The sequence below is a fragment of the Silurus aristotelis genome (assembly GCF_946808225.1).
Source record: "Silurus aristotelis genome assembly, chromosome: 2".
Taxonomy (NCBI): domain Eukaryota; kingdom Metazoa; phylum Chordata; class Actinopteri; order Siluriformes; family Siluridae; genus Silurus; species Silurus aristotelis.
In genome coordinates, this window is record NC_139575.1 from 3,138,406 (window position 1) to 3,161,295 (window position 22,890).

General features: G+C 40.6%; 2 protein-coding genes across 3 annotated transcripts; both read right to left on the reverse strand.

Moving 5' to 3' along the window:
- Positions 1-256: 256 nt before the first annotated feature.
- ptger3 (prostaglandin E receptor 3 (subtype EP3)) lies at positions 257-7,091 on the reverse strand. Its single transcript, XM_083563712.1, has 2 exons — positions 6,005-7,091; positions 257-1,306 (listed from the first exon to the last, which is right to left on the reverse strand). The coding sequence occupies exons 1-2, from the start codon at positions 6,848-6,850 to the stop codon at positions 950-952; spliced, it is 1,203 nt and encodes a 400-aa protein (XP_083419838.1). The 5' UTR covers positions 6,851-7,091; the 3' UTR covers positions 257-949.
- A 5,846-nt stretch (positions 7,092-12,937) lies between these two features.
- Positions 12,938-21,149, reverse strand: zranb2 (zinc finger, RAN-binding domain containing 2). Of its 2 annotated transcripts, none has more exons than XR_014537143.1 (10): positions 20,868-21,076; positions 17,663-17,715; positions 17,428-17,536; positions 17,189-17,271; positions 16,954-17,030; positions 16,137-16,274; positions 15,865-16,064; positions 14,931-14,990; positions 14,213-14,615; positions 12,938-14,159 (listed from the first exon to the last, which is right to left on the reverse strand). XR_014537143.1 is itself a non-coding variant. In XM_083563984.1 (10 exons), exons 1-10 carry the CDS (start codon positions 20,921-20,923, stop codon positions 13,643-13,645), a joined length of 984 nt encoding a protein of 327 aa, XP_083420110.1. In that variant the 5' UTR covers positions 20,924-21,149; the 3' UTR covers positions 12,938-13,642. The 2 variants fall into 2 exon arrangements, 1 of the variants encoding a protein (XP_083420110.1); XM_083563984.1 differs by having other exon boundaries at positions 12,938-13,697; positions 14,463-14,615; positions 20,868-21,149.
- Between the last annotated feature and the right edge of the window lie 1,741 nt (positions 21,150-22,890).

Genomic DNA, 22,890 nt, shown 5'->3' on the forward strand with positions numbered 1-22,890 from the left:
TTAGCTTCATCCAGGGTTCAAATATTTTGACTTTATTTGCGTATTTCTACAACTGAAATCCACAGTCTTCAAATGAACGCCGTTTCTTGTTTAGGGCTTCTGGCAGACGGCCTTCTCCAGAGCGAGATACAATTATCTCATTTATCCAACCAGTGGCAGCTTTGGTGGTGCTGGGATTTGAACTGGTGCCCTCCGATCAAAAGACCAGCATCTTAACCACTGAGCTGTTAATCATCAGCCAGTTTTAGCACAAATGTAAAACAAAGGCATTTATTAAATCAGAAAATCGTTTGGCGTCCTAATGAACTATAAACGACAAAGTGGTGTTGGGCTTCAATGCTCATTGGTGATGTAATGAAGTGTTAATAGCGCTACTTATAATGCACCATAATGCATAATAAAGCTCTGAAAGATTATAAACTGTACATTCCAAACCTACCTCTGGAATTATGTGAGGCTGCGAAGCGTTAATAAACTTTCATTGCTCAATCAAAGGTTATAACAGATATGGATATGTACATGTTTCATAGTTTATTATAGATAATAACCTTCAGAGAAAAATCTCCTCACAGTTTCTCAGGGGGACAAGTGCTGTCCACACGGAGGCATGTAATTACCCCGGATAACTCAATCCGGCTAAACCTTCTCTCGCTCTGAGACCATTATAACAACCGGCGCTTCTGGAATATGTCGACTTGTATTTGTTAAGCAAAGTGTTAACAAGAACAGGTCCAGATCTCTGTACTGCCGTGTTTCGCTTCACAGGATCCCATTCATTTACGGACTCCGACGCCGAGGGATCGGATCGAGCTGCTTTTACAAGCGATGGCATGCTGGAGTGAAACGCTCAAGTTTCACGCTGAAATCCAGAAAGGCGCCGTTATTCATCACGATTTTCTCGTCCTTGAGCGACAAAACAAAACCCACACTTTTTTATAATTAGCTGCAGTCAAGCTTCTGTACTTCCACCAAGATCAGGATCAGGAGAAGACAGTTTCTTGCACTCCTCGTTCTCCTTGGCCGGATTCTTCACAGCGTCCGGAGCTGTTTCCTTCTGAGTCTCTTTCTGTCTATCCAGAGAGCAATTAGACACTGCGTTGGCCACCTGGCAGAACTTCCTCAACAGGATCTCCCTGAGGAGCAAGTAAACCCACGGGTCCAGAATCTGATTAAGAGAGGCCAGGCGAATGGCGATCAGGAAGAAGTTACAGTCCATCTGTAACTCTCGGCTGGGCAGGCGAGGAATCATCGACGGTTTGCAGTGATGAGAAGATGTGTGGTTGGAGATCATCTTCAACATTAGGATCTGTAAAAGTTAAAAAAAAAAGGTAAATAATAAATAATACCCAAAACTGTTCTAGCATGACAATGTTCCTGTACAAAAACTTATCTCCATGAAGATCTGCTTTTCATGGTTTGGACTGGAAGATCTTAAATGGCCTTCTGTAGAGCTCTAACCTAAACACTATAGGATAAATGTGAACATTTGACTGCATCCCAGGCCTCCTCACCTCACTTACATCAGTACCTGACTTTCCACAACTCTCCACAAAATCTAGTAGAACATCTTCCCAGAAGAGTGGACATTATTATAACAGCAAATGTGAAATAGGATCTTGAAAAAAGAAGCACATACCAATCTTATGCTCAGGTGTCCACAAAGGTTTGCACCATAAAGTCACAGCATCATCAGTAACCAAGAACCCGGCAGAAACCTTCTGTTACAGCCATGGCCAAGTTCCCAATCTCGGTCTCGAAAAACCCACCATCCTGAGGGTGTAGTAGGAGCAAGAACTAATCTGAAACATTTCCCAAATGGAGGTTGGGAACCTGTGTTCTAAAGATGAGTGTTGCACTAAAACAAATGCAGGTTTTTCCTGGTGAGAGTATGGTGGCAGCATCAGGCATCAGGCATCAGGCATCATGATGCCTGATGCTGCCACCATACTCTCACCAGGCATCAGGCATCATGATGCCTGATGCCTGGTGAGAGTATGGTGGCAGCATCAGGCATCATGATGGCATCAGGCAGAGGCTCTTGCAGTCCAGAATTCTTTACCCTTAGCTGGAGAAACCCTGAGAAACTTCTCACATGCAGGAAAAGGAAGTTAACCATTAAGGTTACAAGGAGGCGATGGTTTTCCGGGGTGGTTTCTATGGTACTCCTATTTGCCTGGGTATACCTAGACTGTTGCTATGGTATTACATACAGTTGCTAGGGTGTTGGATGTTAGTTCAAATAAAATCCCTGGTAAATATCAAGGTGTTTCCAGGCTTTACATATGAAATCCTAAGCTGTTGCGATAGTATTCCAAGTGGTTGCTACAGTTTTTTAAATGGTTGCTTACATGTTCCTAGGCTGCTGCTCTGGCATTTTAGGTGGTTGCTATGGTAATACAAGGTGGTTGCTATGGTAGGCGGTTGTTGGAATATTCCTATTTAATCGCTAAATAGTGATGGATTGTTCATGAACAATTGATTCATTTTGAACGAGTCTTTATTGTGACTCAGAAGAACGAGTCGTTTTTAAAGAGTGATTCGCTCATTTTCGACTGGAAGCGCACGAGCAAAGCATCACCAAATCTCCGTAGGTTTTGTACAGGAATCAGAATCGAGTATTTCACCTCTTGAACTCTTCTAGTCACAGCCGTCCCTTCCTTTATCATGTGACTCCCATATACTATATATAATGCATTACACAGGAAACAGAAGTGAGTCGTTCGTCTCGTGAGTCGTCTGGTCTGTCATTTGTTAATTTGTCACATGACTCCCACAAACGCTATGCAGTTATATATACATATATAAACTATTGGAACTATAGTCATGTACGTAGACGTGTTTGGGGGATCTGCTATTTGAAAATGTACCATTTCATTTTATTTCTGATTAAAGGAACCAAATGAACTAAATGACAGAAAAGATTCAAAGAACCGAGTCACTGAAATGATTCGATCTTCTCCTCGCTAATTCTAACAGGTTACTATGTTACTATGCATCACAGTTGGTCACTACAGTGTTGATAAATGGTTGTCATGGTACTCCAGGTGGTGCTAGTGTATCGCTAGTTGGTTATTACGTGCATTGGTGCTGTAGGTTGTTATTTGGGGGTTGTTATGTTTTTAGGTGGTTGTTAGCATACTCCAAGAAGTTTCTCTGGTCATTTAGGCGGTTGCTGCTGTATAGTGTTGCTTGACTGTTGAAATTACATTACAAGTGTTCAATAGAGTGGTTATTATTGGTTGCTAAGTAATCCCGGGTGATACAACCGTGTTGCCAGGTGGTTCTTATGAAATTCTCCATGGCTGCTAAGGTGTTGCTGTGTAGTTCTCATGCTATTCCAAGTGATTGATAATCCCAAAAAGGTTGCTAGTTGTAGGTGGTTGATATAGTGTTGTTAAGCCCTTGCATTGCTTTCCAATCTGGTTGCCAGATATATATTAATCTGACTTTATAAACTCATTAAAACAAATATGGGGGTCTTTTCTTTGTTTTATGTGTTGAATTCAGTGCTGAGACCGATCAAGATTTTAACTGTCAGCTGGTTGTTGGTTGAAACCAAGCATGCAGCCATGTTTTGATCTTCCTTGTTTGTACAGCTGTGTCGTGCCATGTTTTCATTTCTTTTCGCACTTGGTGAAAGAATTTGAAGCTCGAACACCTTCAATAATCTGTCAAACCTTTTAAGAACTGCTGAAGAACCCAAACTCCAAGTGATATTTGATTATCATTTAGTTTTCTATTACGTAGTCCATTAGCTCTTCTTATTTAATACACACTTTAAGGAGTGTTGTAGACTTATATATATATATATATATATATATATATATATATATATATATATATATATATATATATATATATATATATATATATATATATATATATATAGACCCTTTAATGGATCTTTCCTGATATACGTGGTTCTTCTCCAGACTGTTACCACAAAGCTGGAGGCACACAATTGTATAAAACGTCTTTGGATAATGCAATTTTGTGTTGACTTGGAACTTGGAAGCTCAAACCTGTTCCGGCATGACAGTGTTACTGAAATGTCTACAAGCACACTCCAAAATCTAGTGGAACACCTTCACAGAAGTGTGGGGGAAATTATAAGAGCAAATTAGGACTAAATGTGGAATGTGATGCTCAATAAGCACCTTTCAAACTTCTCACCAGGTTTCCACAAACATTCGGCAATATAGTGAATGTGGTTGCTATGGTATTCTGGTGTTGCAGATGGTTGCTAAGTTTTTTTAGATGGAATCCTATGTGGTTGTTGTGGTATTCTGGTGTTGCAGGTGGTCGCTATGGAATTTTGGTGTTCCAGGGGGTTGCTAGATTTTTTCCAATGGAATCTTGTGGTTGCTATGGTATTTGGGTGTTGCTAGGTCTTTGGTTGCTACGTATTTTTTCCAATAGAATCCTATGTGGTTGTTGTGGTATTCTAGGTGTTGCAGGTGGTCGCTGTGGAATTTTTTGGTGTTCCAGGGGGTTGCTAGATTTTTTCCAATGGAATCTTATGTTGTTGCTATGGTTTTCGGGTGTTGCTAGGTCTTTGGTTGCTATGGTGCTCCAGGTGGTTGCTTAATTTCCTAGAACTGCATATCCTGAAGTGTTTTATTCCTCTTACACCACACAATCGCTCTAATCAACGCTACACCTTTGTTAAATAAATATCTCTTTTACGGAAATATCAACAAGTAAACATTCGGTTCGTGAGCTGCCAAGTGAACGAGTCCCTGCCAATAAAGCGTTGCTATAGAAACGATAAAGCTTTGAAAAGATGTCAGAGCAACTGTAGATTAATCACAACATTCCCAAGAGAAGACAGCAATCGTTCAATCCAAGCAAATGACCATGAAGAATGCAACTGAGAACGAGAGAGAGATCTCATCCGTCTCTCTGTATGAAAAGGGCACATGGTCCTGAGCGACGTATTTATGAAAGAACGGACGTAGGTTGAGGTGTAAATCGCATGCAGTCGATATTTCTACACAACGTTCATGCTAATAAAGTGCACTACAAATGACGGCTTTGTGCTCCTACACCAGCATGATGGCTACCAGATGCCTGCAAATGTCAAATGGCTGATGGCAGGACTGTAAGAGTCCCAGCGTTCCAGCTTCTCCCTGCTGGCAAAGATTCACCAACACGAATGCCAAAATAAAACGGCAAAAAAAAAAAAAAACAGAACAATGAACAGAAACTGGACGTCTGAAAGCTTATTAGATTTTATTATGCACAAGCGCTCATTATTAAAGATCGTCCCACATCTCTGGCTCAGAAGAACTTTTCTTTATTCCTCAGACATCTGGACTTGTTTAGGTTTTTTCTCAAGCTGACTTTTAAACTTTCAGAATAATAAATAAAAAAAGAATAATAAAGTAAATATTCCAGAAGGATCAGAAATATCTGATAAACTTCAGAGAACTGTTCCAAGAGATTGGAAAAATTTGAAACAGGAAAATTTATATCCAGATTTAAAAAAGGAATAAAAAAAATAAATGGCAGACAAAGTTGTTAGAATTTATGGTGTAGATTTATAGCAAAATAATGACTTTAATGACGAAGCTCAAACTGTTTAGATAATTATGTGTAAATGGTGAGATTTCTAACGTTAATAATAATAATAATAATCATCATAATAATATTAATAATAATGATAATTGACAAGAAGAATAATTAGCATTTTAACGAATACAAATATTAAAAAAATGAATTTTTATGTATTTACACAATAATTAATTTACTCTTTATTATTTTATTAATTATTAGTAACAAAAAAAGTTAATTGTGACATTAAGATAATGATGATTAATTAATTAATTCTGGCAAAAAATGTTGATTTTTTAAATTTATATTATAACAAGAATAATTAAATATAGATTTTCTGATTTCTGATTATTCTCAGCTTTCCTGTGCGCTTTGATTTCAGAAGCTAGAAGTTTGTGAGATTGGAAATAACGTGCACTTTATGACACGCACACGCACGTGTAATACACACCAGTAAGGGAGACCAGCAGACGAGTAGCACGCACATGATCCCCATGAGCTGGATGACGGTCTCGGTGGTCAGCCTCTCCCAGTGCCTGGACCACTGAGACGCGCTGGGCTTTCCCCTGCAGCGCGCCACGAGCGCACGGATCGTCACCACGTTGCACGAGAACGTGACGAGCAGCGAGGAGATCCCGAGCGCGGCGAAGGTCACGGCGAAAAATGTGTTCCCGCTGACGTCCGAGTCGCCCGTGCTGATGAAGCACCAGGTCCCGGGCCACTGCAGGGTGTACTTCCCCACCCCGATGATGGGCAGCAGGGCGAAGCACAGCAACAGGCACCAGATGGAGACGAGCACGTGCTTGGTGACGGTAGTCTTCATGCTTTTGGAGTACCAGTGTGGCGCGGTGATGGCTAGAGCCCGTTCCACAGCCATGGCGCTCGCGAAGAACAGCGAGCACAAGCCGAAAGTGGTCATGCACACGCCGAAGAACGAGCACAGGGTCCCCGAGGCGTCGACGCGCTCCCACTGGAGCTCGGCCCGGTACACGGAGATCACTATGGGGCTCGTAAGAAGCTGCCCGAACAGATCCGTGAGCGCCAGAGAGCCGATGCACAGCAGGAACGACTGCTTGCGCTTGTTCTCTTTGCGCCTGTACGCGTTGTAGACCAGTATGATGGCCAGGAGGTTGCCCACCATCCCAGTGACCATCATGGTGATGGGGTAGGCGACGGACACCGAGCCGCACGTGGCGCTCCGGCCGCCGTTGTGCTCCGATCTGGACACGTTCGACTCCAGCATCGCGTCTCCGGAGGAGCGGTTCGAGGGTGAATTTGATTCACATTTGGACGTCATCCTGCTGGACTCACCATGACCGGGGTGGGAGACACGCGGGCGTCGGGAACGAGTGCGGCGTGGGAGCGCAAACGCGCGTTACGCGTCCGAGCTCAGAGGCGGGACTCCTGCTATGGACATTCATAACTGTCCAATGTGCACAAGCACCGAGCACAGAGAAAGTAGCATCTTACACACACACACACACACACACACACACACACACACACACACACGCCCATGAGCCTTCGAAAACGTCAACATATCAACACACGTGTGGTCCTAAGTTTTCCCACACGTGCAAAAAAACAAACAAACACGTGCATGTTCATTTAAAACTTATGACCTCAAAATGGCACATTTATAAACACGTGGGGAAAATAATCACGTGAAAGAATGAAGAAAATAAAGAAATACTGTATATGCAAGAAGAACACTGCATCTAAAAATAATGCTGTGAACATGTGAGACTTCAACACTGAGGGTAAAGTTGTAATCATGTTGTGGACGTATTAAAGTTGTAACTTCACAATGAAGTGTTGCTTTGCTGGAAATTGACTACAGATTTACAGTGGATTATGAATTTGCGGTAAAGTTTGTTTTTTTGTTTTTGATGTAACTTTAAAGCAGCAACGTTGGAATGCAAACTTTAGAATTCAGGTCTTTAGTGTATCTCCTTCAATTATAGCTTTATTCCTGAAATATCTTAAACGCTGTGTGTGGGGGGGGGGGGGGGGGAGTGTCTGACATTTTAATTACAGTATAATAGATATTAATGGTATGAATGTCATGTCTGGAGCGCCATCTGGAGGTCGAGCAGTGATGATGCACGCTGCACTCTTTCATGTCAGTGGGGTGGCGGATTTAATACCCTTAGTGCCCTTCATTTACCTGGAAAACTTTAGAAATAATATATGAAAGAACAGAATGTGTTTTTGCTACGGATAAAAAAAAATAAAAAATCAACAATGAAGAGGGATGCTGTTACCATGGCAACATTTAATTCTGCATAACTGCAGGTCTCTAAATGTTTAATTCCACTTTAAGTTACTCCAAAACATCATGGGTTTATGTGTTCTTGCCAAAATCTTTTTTCTAATCTTACCATCTAAATGTGCAACTTTAAATAATGTGGATTTGTGGGTCTCGTGAACAAGCCAGATGATCCACCATCAGCCCATAATCAGTCAGTGGCTTCATCCAACATCCTTGTTTCAATCAGAGTTCTTACGGATCAGTGTTTTTAAAAGCCATGTAAAAATAGAAGTCCCTCACATTCCTACAGTGTTCTACCATGAACAAAACCTTCACCCTCACTGCAGAACCCTGCACCATATAATACTGTCTGAGATCTCGGAATATGTCGCTGGAGTTTCTATTATATTATGTACCTTTTGTGGAAATGGCCCCAGAATGTAACATTTATTCCCAAGAAAAGACCACAAATAAAATTCCCTTTAAATTCCAGCTCCAATTTGCACTTTAGGTTCATTGACCAGATTTGGTATAGTGAGATTTCAAGGACTTCACTTTATGGAAGTAAATGACCAGAGAAAAATTGGTCACAATTCTTGTTCCAAATGCGAATAAATTTTTTTTTAAAAATGAGCGCAACATACCTTTATTCTCAATATTGTAATGATGTTATTAGAAGTTATTAGAAGGCATGGGATGAGCTTCCACTGTTATGCTGATGATACCCAGCTATACATCTCATACAAACCAGATGATACACTCAATTAGCTCGGATAACTGAGTTTGTTATGGAACTAAAAGACTGGATGACTCATAACTATTATTAAATTCTGATAAGACGGAGATTTTGCTCATCGGCCCAAAAACCAGCACACAGAAGCTCCAGCATTTCAACCTGCATTTAGACAGATGTTCTGTAACTACTAGTTCAACAGTAAAAGACCTGGGGGTTATTTTTTTACAAAAACAGCTTCTTCCACCTTAGACATATTGCTACGCTAGGAAACATGTCTATATCTGATGAAGAGAAGCTCGCCCATGCGTTCATGACCTACAGACTGGACTACTGTAATGCATTACTAGGTGGATGTCCTGCATCATTAATAAACAAGCTACAGTTTGTCCAGAATGCAGCAGTCAGAGTTCTCACAAGGTCAAGAAAATATCAGCATATAACCCCAATCTTCTCATCCCTACACTGGCTTCCTGTTACGTTTAAAATCCACTACAAACTACTGCTACTTACTTATAAAGCACTAAATGGTTTATCTCCATGTATCTCTCCAGTCGTCTAACATGCTACAATCCATCACGCTCCCTGAGATCTCAAAACTCCGGACTTCTAGTAGTTCCTAGAATAGCAAAGTCCACTAAAGGTGGTAGAACATTCTCACATTTAGCTCCTAAACCTTGGAATAGTCTTCCTGACAGTGTTCGGGGCTCAGACACACATCACATCAGAACCTTGTGCTCCAGAACATCTGATCACATCACATTATCAACCTGTGCTTGTTAATATCATGAACAGCAGCCACGCTAATTCCTCTCCACTGCTTCTCTTTCTCTCCCCATCCCCGGGCATCCTGAGGTTGCTCCATCTTCAGTCTCATACCACCTCATAACTATGGATCTTCAAATAAGTCCAAACATCCCGTACCATCTAGAGACGTACCAGCACCATTTGGATCCCACCTCATGTGAAGTTTGGACACTGGACCTCCCTGGACATCACCCACAACGAGGATCATTGTGTCAGGACCTCTTCCCACTTACCAGCGAGGGGCTGAGAAGTTTAGTAGACTTTTAGCTCTAAATGAATGGTTACAGTCATGGTGTCGAGAACATAAACTTCTCTTTGTTAATAACTGGAACTGTTTCTGGGAGCGTCCTAGGTTCTTCCGCCCTGATGGCCTGCACCCCAGCAGAGTTGGAGCAGCAGTGCTATCAGATAACATCTCTAGGATACTACACACCATCTGACTGGTAAGACATCAAGAAATCTTCAACTATAAGAACACGCATACTACAGACCAAATAGTTACAAGTTCACACACAGCCCAGTTTATAGAAACCATATCTATTCCTCGTGTAGTAAAACCAAGAATTACATACACAAGATCCAGAAATAATCTTATTGCAGTTAAAACTGAAAAATGCCAGATAAACAAACACAACAAAGTTCTAAAGTTCGGTCTTTTAAACATTAGATCACTTGCACCCAAAGCACTGATTGTAAATGAGATGATCACAGATAATAATCTCTCAGCACTCTGTCTCACTGAGACCTGGATTAAACCAGGTGATTATATGGGTCTAAACGAGTCGACACCGTCAGGATATGTTTATAAGCATGAGCCCCGTCAGACTGGTCGTGGGGGGGGTGTAGGAACCATTTATAGTGCTTCTCTTAATGTTAGTCAGAGATTAGGATTCAGCTTTAAATCATTTGAAGTGCTCGTTCTTAAAATTGCACTTTCAGAGATGCATAGAAGACTCGCTCTGGTCACCGTGTACAGACCCCCAGGGCCCTACGCTGATTTTCTTCATGAGTTTGCTTGTTTTCTCTCAGACCTCCTGATCAGCTTTGATAAAGTGCTGCTTGTAGGAGATTTTAATATTCATGTAGATGATGAAAACGATGCCCTAGGATTATCATTTGTCGATTTACTAAACTCTTTTGGAGTTAAACAAAACGTCACCAGACCAACCCACCGTTTTAACCACACACTAGACTTAATAATATCCCACGGAGCAGACGTCACTGATATAAATATTTTACCTCAGAATGATGACATCACAGACCATTATCTCCTACTGTACACACTACCGGTAGAGCAGATTAACCGTGTTTCACCACGGTATCGACTTGGCAGGACTATTATTCCAACCACTAAGGACAGATTCATAAATAACCTGCCTGATTTATCTCAGTTTCATATTAAACCCATAACTGCTGATCATCTTGATGAGATGGCAAACAACATAGACCTTATCCTCACTTTTTTATCCTCACGCTCCCTGAGATCTCAAAACTCTGGGCTTCTAGTAGTTCCTAGAATAGCAAAGTCCACTAAAGGCGGTAGAGCATTTTCACATTTAGCTCCTAAACTCTGGAATAGTCTTCCTGACAGTGTTCGGGGTTCAGACACACTCTCCCAGTTTAAGTGCAGATTAAAAACATATCTTTTTAGCAAAGCCTACACATAACACACATCACACACATCACATCATAACCTTGTGCTCCAGAATATATGATTACATGCACATTATCAACTTGTGCTGTTAATATCATGAACAGCAGCTACGCTAATTCCTCTCCACTGCTTCTCTTTCTCTCCCCATCCCGAGGCTTCCTGAGGTTTGGCCAGCTCCAGTCACGTCCCACCTCGTGAAGATTATGGACCTATGGATGATCATGGAGAAGTAGATGCCGAGTGTTTAAAGGCCCTGGCATGGAGAAGCTGATGCTGGATCTATGATGATCACAAATTGTTCTGTATTGTTGAAAGATTTATGACCAAACTTTTGATGTCACCCATATGAGGATGGGTTCCCCTTTGAGTCTGGTTCCTCTCAAGGTTTCTTCCTCATATCATCTAAGGGAGTTTTTCCTTGCCACTGTCGCCACGGCTGCTCATCAGGGACAAACGCACACCATTCACCTTCACTGTTGTTTTCTGTAAAGCTGCTTTGAGACAATGTCTGTTGTGAAAAGCGCTATACAAATAAACTTGACTTGACTTTGAGTGTTTGAAGGCTCTGGCATGGAGAAGCTGGTGTTGGATCTGTGATGATCTCAGATGTTGAGCAATTTTAGGAGTTGCTCAGTAGCTCCTAGTTCTATAATCTCACCTGACTGTATAAGACTGTAGAAAGATCATCAGTCATATTCACACACTCCAGTGCTCATGTTAGTTCTCACTCTCCAGTGTTCTGTAGTGTTTAAAGACTATAATCACACTCTTGATGTCACTAAAATGAGGATGAGGTTCTGCTTTTGCATCTGGTTCCTCTCAAGGTTTCTTCCTCATAACATCTAAGGGAGTTTTTCCTTCACCACAGTCTCCATGGCTGCTCATCAGGGATAAATACACATCGTTCACCTTCACTGTTAATATTCTGTAAAGCTGCTTTGAGACAATGTCTGTTGTGAAAAGCGCAATAGAAATAAACTTGACATCTATTTATAATTTTATTCAAAGAAACTAACGTGTATGTAACATTGTTACTCACATTACAGCAGCTGTAAAGTTTTCCCTTGCTGCCTCGTTACAGTATTTTACACAAACATGCAAAATTTTTTACATTTAAATAAAACATTTATTGATACTGTAACTGTACAGCAGGTAATTGCGCTTTTTTTTTTTTTTACGGCAACTTTACAGCTGTTATATTTTGCCGTACTGTGACATACTGCATATCAACAATACACAGAAAGAACACTAATCCTTTATCACCACAAATTTAATAAACAAAACGAAAACTAAAAATGATCCCTCCGACATCACACACCAACTTTGTGTATGAATTTCTATTTATAAAGAAAAAAATTATAATAATGAATTTTACGACTATTTGGTGGAAATCGTATCGGGAATTTACTGCTGTAAAGAATTACTTTACAGTAATATTTACACACAAATTAGCTGGTCATTTCCTGCTTTTCTGTTGGGATTTTTTTTTACATAAAAGTACAGCAGCTACAGTCATGGCCAAAATTGTTGGCACCCATGAATTTTTTTCCCAGAAAATCAAGTATTTCTCACGGAAAAGTATTGCATTAACACGTTTGCTATACACGCGTTTATTCCCTTTGTGTGTATTGGAACAAAACCAAAAAAGGAAGGGGGGGGGGGGAGAAAAAAAAAAACAAAAAAAAACGGACTGGACAAAATGATTTGGCAGCGTTACTTTGCTGTGAGAAATACTTGATTTTCTGGAAAGATTTCAGGGGGGTGCCAACAATTTTGGCCATGACTAAGTGCTGCAACTTTAAAACAGCTGAATAAATAATAAAACATCATATCGCCAAAACGACTGGGATCGTACAACGTCTGAAGAAATTGACGGTAATCAATAGATACCTGTGAAACAGAATATTGTAATGACCATAAAAGGAAATCAGCACACGGATAAAGTTTGAACAGTTTTTTTTTTATTCACGCTGATCACATGGTCATGAATTTGTAACGAATCGAATCGTCGCTTTACATGATGCGTCCCGATTTCGGATGTTATTACGGTTCTGGCGTTGCCGAGCTGGTTCCTGAACAAACCGTGACTACTTTTTTTTTTTTTTGCATGTTTCGGTGCCAATCAGGACTTGTATAAATCTAAAGCTTCCAGAGATGAACTTTAAATGAACAAAAAAAAAAAAAAACGACCAAACAAAAAAAAGTCAAATTTGATCAATATGGCTAAAAATTTTCCCTCCAACAAAAAGAAACGCATACTTACCTTCGTCTTACACAATGAAAAAACAAATCGATTGATGAACCGGTTTACTGAATTACATACAGCCCTCAAACACAATTTAGAGAATTTCGAACGGGAAAACCAGCGTGATCTAAATAATTCTTTAGTTCTACATGAAGCTCCTTAAACTACCTTCAGCAAATGAAACTCAGACAGATTAGAGATTCCACACGCTCAGAAAGGCAGATTTTTAGTTACCGAATCATGAAGGGGAGAAAAAAAAAAAAGAAAAAAAAAGGACTGAACATATGAGCAGTGCACTCAGCAGAGTTTTGTTTCTCTCCCTTAAGACAACATGCAGTTCTAGAAAGATTTCCTCTCCCCTTATTTCTGTGTGTGGGTTTTTTTTTTTTTTTTTCTTAATTATTTCTTTTGTGAGGCCGAGCCAGAACGAGACGATCCGGATGAGCCACGTCCCCTAGAGTTAGAGAGAGTCAAAGAAAGAGAGAGAAAAAAAGAGAGCACAGAGAACTTAGTGACACATCATAGGAGGATATATAATAAAAAGAAAAAAAAAAAAAAAAGAAAAGAAAAAGAGCACACCTGCCAACCGATAAAAAGGAATAACGAGGAGTTGAAGAAGCATCAAAATGGATCCAAATATAAACTGTACTGTAAAGCAGTCCATGACACTCTTGCCAAAAGTTTGTGGACACCTGCCCATAATGTTTCTACATGCTTCTTTTTGATCATCACATTCCACACTTAATTCCATGTAATTGTGAACAAATACAAATGTAATTTTTTTTTCAATGACTTAAATCATGACACCAAACGGAACTTTTACTATATGTTGTTTCCACACGGACGGTTTTAATTGCCGGATGCATGTTTGAGACTTTGCGCATCGGCACATTTAGTGATGATAAATGATTTTTCTCTGGTGTGTTTTTTTTTTTTTTATCCGAGTGAGGTAGGACGTCATGAATAAACGTGATGTTTATTTGCATTAAAGTCAAAATATTCTCCGTTTCTCTCAACAGATTGTAAAAATCGAGATGAGATTACAGATGAAGGGGCGGAGCTACCAAATCGGGTTTTTTTTTTTTTAAGCAAGAAATCATACTAAGTCACATGTGAAGGTTGGCAGGTGTGCTACAGCTCTGTGAGACAAGCAGAAATCTCTCATCGATATAATGAAATGTAAAAGGAGGTCATTTGGTTACACCACATAAACCCAAACCTTTCGGACGAGTGGGAGCGAGAGCGTCTTTTTTTGCGTCCGCCAGAGGAGGATCTGGAGCGACTTCTCTTCTGGCTTTTCTCAGGGGACGCCGAGGACGAGCGAGACCTCTTTCTCGAGGAGGCGGAGTCTTTCCCAGAGCGGGAGCTGGATCTTTTAAAAAGGGATACAAGGTGTTTTTGTTTTTTGTTGGGTTTTTTTCCAGTCAGTGACACGACAAAATAAATACTCCAATGCACAATACACAACTGAAGACATGCTGCTTTGTGCCTCTGGGTAAAATTGAGAAAAAATTACTTCTCTACATTTAAATAGCAGCTAACAATTTTTTTAGTTTTTGACAAAATTCAATGTAAATAAGTATAAAAAAAAAGTGGTGCTGCTGCGGAGTCCGAAGCGGTTGTTGTAAACCACCGCGAGTTCGCATACACTCTCTCTGCCATGGAGAGCGCATGTCACCTCATTCACCTTGAGCGAGACCTCGAGCGAGAGCGTGATCTGGAACCGGACGAGCTCCTGGACCGGGATCTGCAACACACAGCGACACGTTTCCAATTTCCCCGAACAAAATGGCGAAGAAAAGGCAAAATGCTTCACAACATACAGCTCAAACAGTACACTCCTGATCCCGAGGAAACCCGGGAGAGAACGCTTTAACACGTTTTAAAAAAAAGAAGAAAAAGAAAGAAAAAAGGGACCGTGTAAGTAAAAAGGAAGGTATAGAAGATTCTCAGGAGTTTGCCTGCCCCATGTAAACCCCCGAACCCCCCCCCCCACCCCAACAGGAATAAAAATTCCGTAACTAATTTGCATAAATAGAATTTAATTACGATCTGGTGTGAATTTAGGGTTAAATAAATATTAATAAAATATTTTCAGAATTAAATAGAAGATAAATATAATTTTAAAAAAGTCACTAAACCTTTAACATAATATGGTTAAAAATAATTTTTTTTAAAAGGATAAAAATTTGAATCAAATTAATAATAATAAACAAAATAAAAAATATTTATTTATTATAAAAAATTATTTTTTCCAGAATAATCCTGGCACAAAAAACAAACAAACACTACATAAAATAGAAAAACAAAAATAGGATTAAAAAAAAAGTTGTGTTCTAATTAAAATTGTCCAATTAAACAATTCAATCATTGCAAATTTTAAATATCTTAAAAAAAACAAAAAAAAATTGGAAACTAAACCTACTCAGCTTGACGTAACCTTCTCAATCACCTCAAATTTACACCTGAGCAGATAAACCTCCCCACCCTCGTGATGAACGACGTACACATAACAAAATCAACACACAGTAGATGAACAAAAGGAAAAGCAGGTTTGAATAAAGACTGTAGGCTGATACTGACATTTTGTCTGGAGTTACCCTTGACCTGTAACCTTTTACCTGGACCTGGACCGAGAGCTTGAGCTGGAGGAGCGAGAGGATGAGCCAGAAGATCCCGAGCCGCTTTCTTTCTTCTCGGACGGCTTCAGCTCGTCGCTCACATCCAGATCGTACTTGGACAAATCCGCGTCGTCTTCGTCGTCATCATCGTTGTCTTCTTCTTCTTCGCCGCCGCCGCCTTCGTCATCATCGTCGTCGTCCTAACGTGGGTTACATGCAGGTTTCTGACACGTGAAATTTATATCACACAATTTTAACAGTCAGACCCTTACATCAAGTTTGTATTTGGAAAGATCGCCATCTTCGTCGTCTTCCTCCTCCTCTTCGTCATCATCCTCGTTTTTCTTTTCAGGCTCTTCCTTTTTGTCGTTCTTGTTTTTTCCTCGGAACTTCTTTTTAATGCGGCCGAACTGTCAAGATACACAATAGGTACAAAAAAATTAAAACTACACACTCTTTTATTTAAAATTTTTTTATATATACACACACGTGTGTGTGTGTGTGTGTGTGTGTGTGTGTGTGTGTGTGTGTGTGTGTGTGTGTGTGTGTGACTCCAAACTCCTAAACCGCACTATACCCCCTGCCATCTGTCAGGGGATCACCAGCTTCCTGACAGGCAGGAAACAACAGGTGAGACTGGGAGGTGTTCCCTCCGGTATTCAGACAGTCAGCACTGGTGCTCCTCATGGATGCGTCCTCTCCCCACTACTATTCTCCCTCTATACGAACGACTGCACATCAAGTGACCCAACTGTTAAACTCCTGAAATTTGCAGATGACACCACGCTCATTGGACTCATCCAAGATGGCGACGAGTCTGCATATGAGCAGAAGGTGAAGCAGCTGGTGCTATTGTGCAGTCAGAACAACCTAGAGCTAAACACACTCAAAAATGTGGAGATGATAGTGGACTTTAGGAAACACTAACACGACTGCCCCTCACAATGTCCAACATCCCTGTGTCATCTGTGGAGAACTTCAAGTGTCTGGGCACTTTTCCATATTGTAGTCAGGTGTCCACAAAACTTATAACCCTATTATATAATTCTGTATCGTAGCTAAAAATTTAATATATATATGAATATCTACCTCGTCGTATTCCCCATCGGACTCTTCCCTCTCGTTGTAAACCAGATTCTCTCTCTCGTTGAAACCTCCGCCGTATCCTGTTACAAAACATTTTAATAAATATTAAATAAATAATGTTGAAATATTGGCGTGCGGAAAGCCATTAGATCCAGTGCTCGCTAGGAATATTTAATAATAGTCATCATAATAAAAGTAAGAAGAAGAGTAATGCACAGAAAGGATTTGATCAGGTCACCTGTTCTTTCCTCGAGCTTGGCATATTTGGGCGTGTTGCACATGTTACACTCTGATCTTCTTGCCCAGTTCACGTTTCCACATCTGCATCAATTAAACAATGTTTGCATTATTTTTTTATTGAGGTTACACATGCAGTATTATCGGTGAAGGCTATAAGGACTAGTGCAAGAGCCGTATAAGTGTAAGAGTGCGCATGAGTGTACAAGTGTGCATTAGTGTTAATATGAGAACGCTCACGTTTTGCACTGCCAGTCGTTGGCACTGAAGAGCCCCCTGCTTTTCTCAGCCAGAGTCTTCCCGATCTCAGTTCCTCCTGCCTTCATCAGCTTCGCCTCAGTCGTTTTCTCTGTTCAAACACACACACACACACACACACACACACACACACACACACACACACACACAGGTTTAATTTTGAAAGTAAATCCTGTAGGCGTGTGCGATTAACAACACTGTGTGCATCGTCACTTACCCCTTCCACATCGGTTACAGCTCGTTCTTCTGGCAAAGTTCACATTCCCACATCTTGGGACAAGAAAACAAAGACGTGATTATCAGCCAGCATCATCATCATGTGTCAACTACAAATTTCTGAGAATTGCACAGTGTCCAAAAAAATAAATTAAATAAATTAAAGATATAACTCATAAAACATTCTGGACTGGATTAGGTTTCCAGACATTGTACATCTGCTTAATTTAGATGCATTCCCAAGAGATGCTGAGGACTTTATAAAATCACAGAAATTGACACGACTTTATAATGGCATTGGAGATTGGATCCAAAAGGTCATAACTTCACCTCCCGGGCCCCTGAGCAAGGCCCTTAAACCCATAGCTGCTCAGCTGTATGAATGCCATTTCATTTCTACTTCGATGCTTGTCAAGACAAACAGCACGTGGAGTCAGTGATTCGCCTCAAGAGGCCGCTCTGGTACCATAGAATGACGGCGGACTTCATCAGCCGCAACCCGGAAAAACTATAAGTATAAATTTTTTAGTTTATACTTCCAGTAATTAACTAATCGACATCGATTAATCTACAAAACCGCATATGTATAACTTTTCTACAGATGTACATGCGGCGCTTTATACCATTTATCCTTTCAATCCAGGATGTTTCTGTAATGCATAACATTTTTTTTGTGGTACTCAGCCAAGTCAGTATAATCCAAAAGGTGACCCGTGTTATTAAAAACACTCTTGATGCAGAATTCAGCACAGCATAATTCTTCTTGAGGACTGATTTTGTCAAGAGTAATAAATGTGTCAGCTAAGATTTGAAGCAGTGGTCAGAAGAGAGAATTATGAAGCGGCCATACATGGATGACATACTACTTTTTACAAAAATAATTATAAACTGGCTTTGTCTGCATTATTAGAAAGAACCTGAACATTTCATGTTAAATATGGCGGATTAAGGAATGGTTACCAAGAACAAGAAAAAGAGGAAAACCAAAGAGAAGGTTTATAGATGTTGTATCTGGTGGTCTAGTGGTTAGGATGCGGCGCTCTCACCACTGCGGCCCGTGTTTGACCCCCGGTCAGAGAACCAAACCCAGCCATTAGGGTTGCACAAGCCAGTGCACTCTTAGTGCTGGTCCCAATCCCAGATAAATGGAGAAGGTTGCGTTAGGAAGGGCATCCAGCTTAAAACGTGCCAAATCAAACACGCGAAAGAAAGTTTTATCAAAAGAAGACACTCTTCTTCCCTCGGCTGCTCCCATTAGAGGGCACCACGGTGGATCATCCGTCTCTATACCCCCTGTCCTTTACATCTGCCTCTTCCAAAACATCTACCTGCATGTCTTTCTTCACCACATCCATAAACCTCCTCCTTGGTCTTCCTCTTTTCCTCCTTCCTGGTGTCTCCATCCTCAGCATTCTCCTACTGATATACCCCATGTCCCTCCTCTGCACATGTCCAAACCATCTCAATCACACCTCCCTCACCTTGTCTCCAAAACATCCTACATGCGCTGTCCCTCTAATAAACTCATTTCTAATCCTGTCCATCGTCGTCACTCCCAACGAACATCTCAACATCTTCAGCTCTGCTACCTCCAGCTCCACCTCCTGTCTTTTACTCAATGCCACTGTCTCTAATCCATACAACATCTCAGGTCTCACCACAGTCCTATAACCTTTCCCTTTCACTCTTAAGATACAGCTACTCACCTCAATGCATCTTTGTCTTCCTTTCTATTTCCAGATGTCACACCAAGTATCTTTCTAACTGTCTCTCTCATCACTCCTGCAGTAGTTTTCCCAATCATCCAGCACCTCTTCACCACCACCGAGCTCCTGTCAGACCTTTTCCCCAAATCTCACACTACAATCTTCCTCCTTCAGTTTCCACCATCTTATTCTTCTTTCAGTCCTCACTCTCCTCCTCTTCTTCTTCGCCTCCAAAACCATCATACAGACCACCATCCGATGCTGTCTAGCTACACTGTCCCCCGCCAACACCTTACAGTCTCCAAACTCCTTCAGGTTGCATCTCCTACATAGAACATAATCCACCTGTGTGCACCTTCCTCCACTCTTATACGTCACCCTATGATCCTCCTTCTTCTTAAAATACGTGTTCACCACTGCCATTTACATCCTTTTAGCAAAATCTACCACCATCTGCCCTTCCACATTCCTCTCCTTAAAACCATACCTACCCATCACCTCATCACCTCTGTTCCCTTCACCTACATGCCCATTAAAGTCTGCCCCAATCACCAATCGTTCTTTCCTAGGTACACCATCTACCACTTCATCTAAATCACTCTAGAATGTTTTCATCACCTCCATCTCACAACCCACTTGTGGAGCATAAACACTGATGACATTTATCATCATCCCTTCAACTTCCACCTTCACGATCATCACCCTATCAGAAACTCTCTTCACCTCCACTACACTCTTACTGTACTCTTCCTTCAGAATCACCCCTACACCATTTCTCTTTCCATCCACACCATGATAAAACAGTTTAAACACCTCCAATGTTCCTGGCCTTACTCCCTTTCAATTTGGTCTCCTGAACACACAACATCTCTACCTTTCTCCTCTCCATCATATCAGCTATCTCTCTCCCTTTACCCGTCATAGTACCAACATTTAAAGTACCAACCCGAACCTCTACTCTCCTACACTGCTCCTTTCCCTGCTCTCTCTGTACACGTCTTCCTCCTCTGGATATTGGACTCGGCACATATTTTACACTGAATACAACTGCATTCGAATATAAACTGATCAGTTAAGAGACGAAATGCGGCCGTGCTTTTATTAAATATCACTTTTCCCCGGATAAATATGAATCCCTTTATATTCCTACACTTATTACATACAATAAATCGTATTAAATATTAGGGATCAAATACTTTTAGGCAGAGTTAGCATACAAAAGTGAAACAATAGACATTAGCTAGCGATACTGGTGGTATAATAAACAAATAAAAAACACAGGAATATGAAATTATTCGTATAAAAAGTTCCAAACAAAATAATATTTGCATTTATAGCCATATTTTTTTTGTATCGACGTGGAAATCTATGCACGCCATGTCACACGTCTCCTAGCTAGCTAGCTTTGCTAATACCTCAATGGAAGCGTTCAGACCGCAAGTACACAACAATTAAAGCATTAAAATCGTAATATTTCCACACAAAAAATGTTTTACTCACTTTTTATCGGGACAAATCCAGTCTCCGTCGCTCACACGAAAACTCTTTCCAGACATTTTGCGTCTCCGAAGTGGCCGCTCGCGGGATCTCAGAGCAAAAGACCACCGCGCCTGAATATTAATACCTCCTGTAATATAATATATAACTTTGTACCCGTCAAATAAATATTATTTTCAACCGAAACCACTGTAAATGTATAATTACAGTGTAACATCCTTCGTGAACAGGGTTCTGATAGCGCGATTTTGAATTGCGCTTTTTTATTGACGAGTTTTACACAGGCGATCGATTTGGGCACCTCGCGTCGCAGAAGACCACGTCGTAAAAAGGACCTCAAGTAGGCGTGGCTAACATCAACATGGGGCGGAGTTTTGTACAACAGGCGCCACCGAAAATGGTTCAGCGAGTCAGATGGACTCGTTTATAAGAGTCGACTCTTTCGAATCTCATTGATTCCATATAATCAATCAACCTTTCAATACAATCAATGTTTTAAAGACACGCAGCCTAACAGAGCGCTGGTTCACAGACAGGAATCTCATACAGTGAGAATTAATGCCATTGCTAAAGTAAGTAACCTAGGGTTCAACCTTAGAGATTCAAATGAGTCGACTCTTTCGAATCTTAGTGATTACATATAATCAATTCACTTTTTAATACCATCATTTACACAACAGGGTTAAAAAAATATATATATAATTATTATAGAGAAACGCAGTAGAACAGAGCGCCGCTTCGCAGACAGGAATCTCATACGGCAAGAACGAATGTCATCACTAAATCAAGAAACCCAATAAACACAATTCAACACGTCTCTTTTCAGTGTAGCCACAACTGCACCGCCCACATACATCATCTCTTTAACCTCATAAAAGAACAAAAACAGTCCATACCGGGTTTTACATGCATTTCTGTAGTACTTTTTGAGTTTATCGACTGGTGACAAGCTTCACGACTGGTTAAAACTGTCTGGGCCGAGCTTTCCTCACAATGTCCAACTTTTCTTTAAAAGTTTCTTCTCCTCTGTCAACCATTGTGGAATAAAAAACAGCTATTACATACACGTTAATATATTTGAGCTTGTTTTCTCTACGAGCCATGACCAGTGCCAACTGACTATCCAATCCAAGGACGTGAAAATGTCGAGGTTACTGGATGCCTGCTAGACGGCCCGCTGTTGCCAACTTGAAATCTGATTGGATAAAGCAACAGTTTTCTCGTCAAGTATTTGAAGCTTCAAGTGGCCGCACTTTCTTTGCCCATAAAACCCGGCAATTATATTATGAAAGCGGAGACCCTTCAATCCTGGCACTTGACATACCATTAAAGTCAGGGGATAAAACCAAAATGCGAAACCCCCCCAGAAAGAGTATGTTTACCTCCTCAACCTAAAGACCATACCTCCTTCTAAGATGAATCGTTCAGTAGCACCAACAAACAAAACATATAAACATATAACAAAAACTCTTGATATTTTACACTGATTTTTGCACGGAATTACAATCCGATGGTACGTCATATTTGTGTGAAATTGATTTAAAATTCATATTTAATTGACAAGTTAGGGCTAGGTTTCTTTCCTTGTTGACTCCAGAAGGTCATAAAAGAGCTGGACATCAACAACTCCTCTGTGAAGAGATCGTCAAGAACGACACAAGCTCTATAAGAAACAAAGCTTAGCAGCATCTTCCACTACCCATCATTACTAAATTTACATTGATGGTGTTTGATAGATGCCCTTATCCACACACACACACACACACACACACACACACACACACACACACACACACACACACACACACACACACACACACACACACCTTTACTCTGCCGTTTGGAAAAAAAGTAAGGCTCATCTTTCTTTTTCTTCATGATATCATATAATTTTTGTCATGTTTCAGACTCATCTCTTTCAGGTTCTCAGGCTCATTTCATATCTCATTTAAGATCTCCTTCTCTTCCTGGTTTCTAATTTCCTCTCTCTTTGTTATTATATTATATTCCTCACTTTTCTTGAATT